The sequence below is a fragment of the Apis dorsata genome, unplaced genomic scaffold (genome assembly GCF_000469605.1).
Source record: "Apis dorsata unplaced genomic scaffold, Apis dorsata 1.3 scaffold_132, whole genome shotgun sequence".
Lineage (NCBI taxonomy): Eukaryota > Metazoa > Arthropoda > Insecta > Hymenoptera > Apidae > Apis > Apis dorsata.
In genome coordinates this window covers 791,358-799,066 of record NW_006263425.1, presented here as the reverse complement: position 1 = coordinate 799,066, position 7,709 = coordinate 791,358, and the positions used below count along the sequence as shown (strand labels likewise).

The 7,709-nt window shown below is 31.3% G+C and overlaps 1 protein-coding gene across 5 annotated transcripts in view; it reads right to left on the bottom strand.

The window, feature by feature from the left end:
* Positions 1–7,105: 7,105 nt before the first annotated feature.
* LOC102673897 (dentin sialophosphoprotein-like) overlaps positions 7,106–7,709 on the bottom strand; it is an 11,885-nt gene continuing 11,281 nt past the window's right edge. For all 5 annotated transcript variants that reach the window (XM_031509185.1, XM_031509184.1, XM_031509183.1 and 2 more), the window contains one exon: positions 7,106–7,690. In XM_031509185.1, coding sequence (XP_031365045.1) covers positions 7,468–7,690 — 223 coding nt within the window. In that variant the 3' untranslated portion in view covers positions 7,106–7,467. The remainder of the gene's footprint in view (positions 7,691–7,709) is intronic.

The following is a 7,709-nucleotide window of genomic DNA, read 5'->3' as shown; positions in this document are numbered from 1 at the left end:
TATATATCAAATATAAATAAACGTTTCAAAGCATCGAACACCAATCTCTACATCTCTACATCAACACTCTAATAAATCTCTAATTCATCGATCATTTCACGATCGACGAGTTTCGAACTCGATATGCAAAAACAGCCACACCGAGTTACGATTAATCCGATATTTATGGTGGAAACCAACAGGTGTTGGCGCTTACTACTTGGGCCCTTTCTCGCGTGCCCGCCCGTGTAACAAGGCGTACCACTCTACACCGAAGGATTCGTCTAACCGATATGCGTGACTGCTCTTAAACGCCCGCTCGCTTCCGGTTCCACCCGTTGATCCGGCTAATCAGATATGCTAATCGACCCACCGTGTTGCATTATCGCCCGGCAACATCGATGTTTTCCATCAAGAAATTCGAGCTCAATTATCTCTATTCGGGAAAAATCGTGAAATCAGATAATGGATGAAGGAAGTAGTGTATTCTTTTCCTTAGCTTTTTTTTTTTTACATTTAATCTGTAATTCTGTTACAGATTACAAGTCTGTTTTTGTTGGGAAATTACAATTTCTTTGTAATTCGTTATCTGCAAATTGAAAATAGACGATATCTTCTTGTGTAACATTAAACGTGATTTGCCAAGTTGCGAAAGTTTCGTAAGATTTTATAAATGTATTTGATGTACGGAGTGATTCGAGTGATATTCAGGAGTGATTAGGTTAATTTTTCTAATGTTGGATTTCGAAACTTGATGTCGGGATTTTATTTGATCAATTTTTTTTTTTGGATTATTATTTGAAGGATTGTCAAAATTTGTTAATACATATATCAATAAGAATATTTAATTCATATTATCTAATATATATTTATCGATGAATATTTCTCATTTCCATTCGTTCATTAAATATCACGTCGAAAATAAAGTTGATGTTTCTTATCAAAAAGAAAGCAAGCATTTTCGTTTCTTCCAAATTTCTTCGACTCAACTGTATAATGAATCCCAGAGTATACTATGAATAACAATTACAGGCCACAAAGGGTTAACAACCCTACCTTTTCAAAATATGAAAATCATTTGATGTTTCCTTTCTCGTTGCACTCGACTCGATTTCATATGAAAAGACAAACAAATCCAACCCCTTTGGTCGTTCCAATAAATTTCCACGTAACATCCTTCCTTACCTGTATTCCTCCTCGGCGTAATCCGGAGGGAAGAGATGCCAGGGTGCGTCGTAATAATCGTCGTATCCGTTTGCCATTTTCCACTTCCCCTCTGTCACTGTCTCTTTCCTCTCTCTCTCTCTCCCTCCTCCCTTTTTTCTCTACGTAATTATCTAGATTTAAAACGCTCCTCGCTCCACGAAATCTCGCGAGAAAGTCTTCCACTTTTCTGCTCTCGTTCAACCTCGGAAACGACTGATCTTTGGCGACGAGTTCATTCGAAAGGATATTTCTCATTCACAAAATTTCTTACGAGCCAAGTTCACAAGTTCAATGAATCATTTCAAATTCATTAAATTTGAATATTATTGATTCGTCCCCGGCTCGTCCATCAAACTTCCCCTATTGTTTCACGATTCTTCTTCGAGTTTATTTATTTTTCTCTTCGATTTCAAATTAAAGTTAATGGTTTTTCGATCAATTTATGCACAATTTATACACTTGATTTTGAGACGAGGAGCATTCTTTTTTAACTCTGAGGTTAAAAAATTTGATTTTTTTTTCTTTCGGTGAAAATATAAATCACAGACGAGACACAATCGGGCGAATTGACAATTTTCGAAATTCTTTCAGCTCTTCGAGGTAAACCGCAATAGGTACTCTCAATCACTGAGAACTATACGTGGATATATCGATCACCTATATATTGTATCGAAAATATGGCTACCAGATAGGAGCTCAGGCAACGTTATCTGTTCGATAACACCCTATATAGATTAGTTTGACTACCGTAACATCAGAAAGGTCCAAACGATATCGGGTTCTCATTGGTTCGATACGCCAAGGAAAATTTTATTAATTCATTCATAACAATTTCTATAAATATTCCTTGCATCTACTCCATCTTTTTTCCATCAAACTGTTTATTTGGTGTAGTCACTCTTCGTTGGTTTATTTCACTTGTTCTTGTAAATACGTACTAAGGAATATTTTATTAGGCAATTTTGAGGTTTTGGATTAAATCTATTCCAAATAATTGCGATCCAACTTGTGATCCAACATCGTTGATATCGATTAATATGTTAAATATATTCAAAGCTTAAAAGCATATAAATATCAATAGAAATCAATCTTGGAAATAATTGGTGATAATAAACGTGATATTTTAATGTACAACAAGATTTGAAAGTACAAATTCCCCGTTAAGAGCAAGATGTTTATCGTTGCCATCGTTGCCATAGAAAAAAAGAGAGAGAGAAAAAATGTCGTCGCGAAATAAAAAAATACTGGTGTAAGAAAGAAAAAGAAATATACGTATAATAGATTGTCGTCGTATCTTTCACGTGTGACGGTTTCACGATATCTCGGACCAATGGTAGTGATCTGTGTTACTGTTTCTATGCTAGCCTGACACGAAAAAGATCCCAATAGATATCCCGTGCGAGTATATTTTATACTTGTCATTATTTCGTAGTATTGCTATACATCTTTTTTGACTTTGCTTCCTCTTTATTGTAACTTAATTGCTTAATTCAATGTTCGATAACATTGTGATTATTTCAATGTCTGGACACATATCTCGTACACGTGTGTATTTTATACGCCAATTTTCGTGAGTATGATGTTTGTTAATAATTAACATTTAGATAAATTAAGAAGATAAGAATTCAAGATCTATTACAAGTTTATCTATTTTAATGAAATAAAGTGTAATGAATGATATGAATGAGATACCGTTATTAAATTTGGAATAGGAAATTCCTGCCACAATTTCCTCGAATAAAAGATATCGTCGTTTGTACCATTTCTGTTTCTTCGATATTGATATTCAATGACAATATCAATGATAATATCCATCCACTTTGCATCTTTTCGAAATCCTCCAAATAAATTCCTCGACTATCGAGTATGCATAAATCCAAACACGGGAAGGAAACGTTTTATCAGTGCACTCGTAGCAGCCTCTGTTCGGTAGCACTTGTCGGTTAAGCCTGGATACTTCACCTCGAGGGTCTCTTGTCATTAACAAATTGTAAGGTAGAAACCAAAGACAACCGAATCGAGAGTAGAAACAATTAATTATCTGGCGGGATGAGCATTCGTTGTTCTTGACATTTAAAAAGATCTATCTCTGAAGATTAGACGAGACACGGTTATCAAGATTATCCCTTCGATCGCGAAAAATTTCTTGTTTCTCGAGGAATCGTTCCTTTTGGCACGGATAAAATCGTTTCGATGAAATGTTCGATGTAATTTTTGTTGTCGAACGATCAGCAAATTTTTTGATAATGAAAAGTCGGATCGAGAATTGATATTTTCAAAATTTCGTTCATATTTGAATTATTCTCGAGAATCATGAGAGTACATTTTACAAGTGCAGCGTTGTGATTGTAGAGAAAATTATTAGATATTCGTAATGTTGTGATTTATTTATATAGAAATATTTTTAAAAATTTCACTTTTGTAGAATACGATTATGATGGTGATTAGAAGAGAGGGGAGACTTGAAATTTTTAATTCCAAAAAGATCGTGAAATGATCATTTATTTGTTTTGCTATGGATGTTGGAGAACAACATTAGATGATTGTATTGATATTACGATGGAAGAATTCATTGTTCAAATGAATGTTACAGACAAAGAATCTATAGATATATCAGTGTAAATGAAAAGGTACAAATATTTTAAGATTAAATGGTTTTTTCAGAAGCACTTAAAATTTTGTTACGAGATGTTAGAATTCACTATTGTACAACACACGATAGCAGAACTGGAATTACAAATAAAGAAAAAAAGATAAGTCCAATATTTGTTGATTTCATGATTATGATAGTACTTGATATCTAAAAAGTTCGGTATGTATCATTTAATCCGAAATAATTGAAAAAGAGTGACATCTTATTAGATCCGACGTTCAATTCAAAAAATGTGACAATCTAAAAATAATCAATTTATCTGAACTACGAATTTTCAAAATTACCAACATGAAAAAAAATCATAAATTACTCACCTTTTTTCGTTCCATACTCTCAACATAAACACATCCCTTAATAAAGCATCAAGGATAAAGAATTATGAAAACTTTCTTTCAATAAATTCGATACAATTTCCAAGAGTCCAAGGAAAGTATAAATTTCCTCTTGAAATTAATTAAAATAATTAGATAAATTTTTTTTTATTTTTTAAATTTCACATGTGATTGTTCGTGATTCGAGAAGAACCAAATTGTTTTAAATACAAAGATAAAAAAAATATATATATATATATTTGTGTTTTCGTTTCAAATATATGGTCACTGCAATTCATGTTTCTTTATCACGATTAATTTGTGGGATAATTCTTGGTGACCGACAAACACGATCGGCAGAACGATCACGTCACGAGCTTTCTTCCGTTCATTTTCTAGGACAGTGTAACGCACTTATCTGTCCATCGAGCACATGCACGACATATGGGCCGTAATCTCAACTTATCATGATTGACGATAAGGGATATTTTTTTTTCGCAAGAATGAACGCTCCGTATCTGTGTTATTAATATTATGACCAATATAATAATGCCTCGATCGGCTATATTATTGCACAAAACTTATGTACAACAATTTATATCCATTCCCAACGCTTTGAAATACAGTACTCGTTAAGATTTATTGGCTATTGAATGATTGAGAGTACGCGATCCTTGTATCTGAGATTGAAACTATTGAAAATTTTGACAAGAGAACATTTCATTTTCAAAATTCTTCGATGATTTTGTTATATTCGTAAATTTTTCTTTTTTTTCTTTTTCTTTTTACATATTTTACACGTGTAATTTCATTGCACATTTGAAGAAAGGGAGGATTTAATTAAAGGATTACGCGCTTTTTCGTGCTTAAACGTTCATTGATTCGATTTAAGTAAATTTTAAGAGTGTGTGTACTTTTTTTATATGCAAAAAATTTGTAAAAATGTAAAAAAAAAACATGGCAAAGATCGAACTTCGGTTAAATTATAATATACAGGGTGTTTTAAGATAAGCGAGCATTCAAAATGGCTGCTAAATCGCGATAAGAATTGTAATTAAAAATTTGTTTGATCATAAAAAGGAAGATTATTATTATTATGTGTCGTGCCTTTATATCTTTTAATTGATTACAATTTTTTTTTCTTTTTCTTTTTCTTTTTCTTTTTTTTTTTTTTTTACTTTAATCTATAATCTAGAAATTCATGACAGTTATTAATAAAGGTTCAGTGAAAATATAATGTGTATTAAGCAAGATGAGTTTAAAATATTTTACTTTTCTACGATCGATGGTAAGTTGATATAAATAAATATTTCTTAAATAAATAATAATTATGCATAATTCGCAAAAATGTTTCATTAAAAAAAAAATTGTATCGTTATTGTTTCCTCTAATTTCCTATTTTAAAATAAAGAAACTTTTATCATTCAATTTTTACTTCTTTTCCATCGTTAGTGAAACATCTTTTTCTTGTTATATACATTAATCCATCCGATATTTGCCATTTCTTCTCGTAAAATATAATCATATTTTAGACGCTTGTCAACGAATATCCATTAAAATTTATCAAATTTGTGCAATCTGAAATGTCTTCGATTATTTTTAAATCTATTTTGCATCGAGCCAGTTACAAAAAAATTTAAATTCGTTTAAATTGAAGATTTCGTAAATACGAAGACGTTAGATTAAATAATATATTCACGTAAAATAAATTAAAACGTGATAACGATTCGATGTATTTGTGCGACGAGATAGAAATATTAATTACGGGATGACGTTCGTCGAATTTTCGCGATCGAGACGATCGGAATCGAAGAATGATAAAAGAACGATGGTATAGAAAAAAAAAAATCGGAAAAATATTTTTCAAAGGATTGAAAAATACTTTTCTTTTCAAATTTTTTTTTTATTATTTTCCAATTATTTGAAGAGAAAGTGTTTTTATGGGAAATATAAATTGTAATTTTGGAAAATAATGATTTTTAAATGGATACAATTTTTCTTTTTATAAAATTTTCTTAAGAAAAGAAAATTAGCGTCTGTGTGTAACAATTATTTATAAATATACAGTATATATACGATATATAAACAGAAAATTATTTCAGAAAAACAGAAGAAAAATTTATAATACATTATAATTTTCCTTGAACCTATGATCAGTAACAAATTCAATAAATATTCAGTGATACTGTTTATGCAATAGGACAACCAAAAAGCTTCTGATATCTGTACTTTTCTTTTTTTTTTTATTCACAATTGTTTAAACCTTCCTTAAATTCTATTCTATTCTATTTTTCTAGTATTTACTACTTTTCTATTTATCTTTCTTCAATTACTACTTCTCCCCTAATTATTAACCATTGTCTACTAAGAATAGCTCGAACTTTCATTTTGATTATTATTATTGGGTTATTTTTATTACCCACAATCGCACATGAAACATTGCAATTGTATGCCAATTATCTCACGAGCGAGAGTGAAAACGATAACGTGGTCCGTACTTTGAGCAACGATTGTGGAAGTTTCGAGGCTTAATAGATCAGACTTTTTGCTCAATATTTCACAAGCGGCCAAAAACTCTCTCGTCCTCCCATCGTTCGACCATTATCTCCCATTATCTGCCATTTTTTTATCGTGTTATAACAATATTTCGATTCGAACGAAGCTTTCATTTTTTTTTCCAAAATGGATCCGTGCAATGGATAACGCCATTGATGGACTTACTTCGTGATTAAAATTGGAGATTAAAATAAAAATGTTTGAGTTGTTTCGAGAAATTTTTATGCAACGATTTCTCTCTCTTTTTCGTTTCAATGATTAATCGAATTGTGCATCGATCGATGAATTTTCGAGGAACAAATTAGAATCGTAGAATGTTTCTTTCGTTTGAATTTAATGAAATTTTTAATTACGTATGTATTGTTGCATTATTATTTCGAGCATGTTTGGAATACGTGTATTTGGAAGTTGCTGCATAACGTTTTTCTTTTTTTTTTCTTTTTTTACTTTTTGTAAAACAAATATGTTATTTATTCAGCTTGTTTCATTACAATTATTCAGTAAAAAAACAAAACGGACAACGAAATTACAACGAACTTGCTTCGAGGAAAACCGGTGATTAGAAAAGTTTTTTGATATTTTTCGAGAAAAAAATTCTTCGTCTTCTTTATAGTACAAATAATCGATCATCGCGATGGAACGATTTCGCGATACTTCTACTTCTTTTCTAATTTCAATTGTTATTCGAATAAATAATAAAAATAAGCCACAAGCATCTCGTGGCTTAAGTATATTATTAAGAAAATCACAGTGAAGAAATTTTTAACAACGTCTCCATCTATGTTCACTGTTCGGTCCATGTAGGTTTATTGCGGCCATATTTTTTCGACTTGTAATAAGATTTCCCTTGTACGCTCGAATAACTCTCTTTTGAAGGAGAACTACGTGTTCTCGATAACGCAGAAACAGTTTCTGATGCGCGCGTATCCGAGGAACACTCTTTCGAGGGAGAATTACGAGATTTCGGTAGCGTAATTGCTTCTGAACAACTCTCTTTCGAAGGA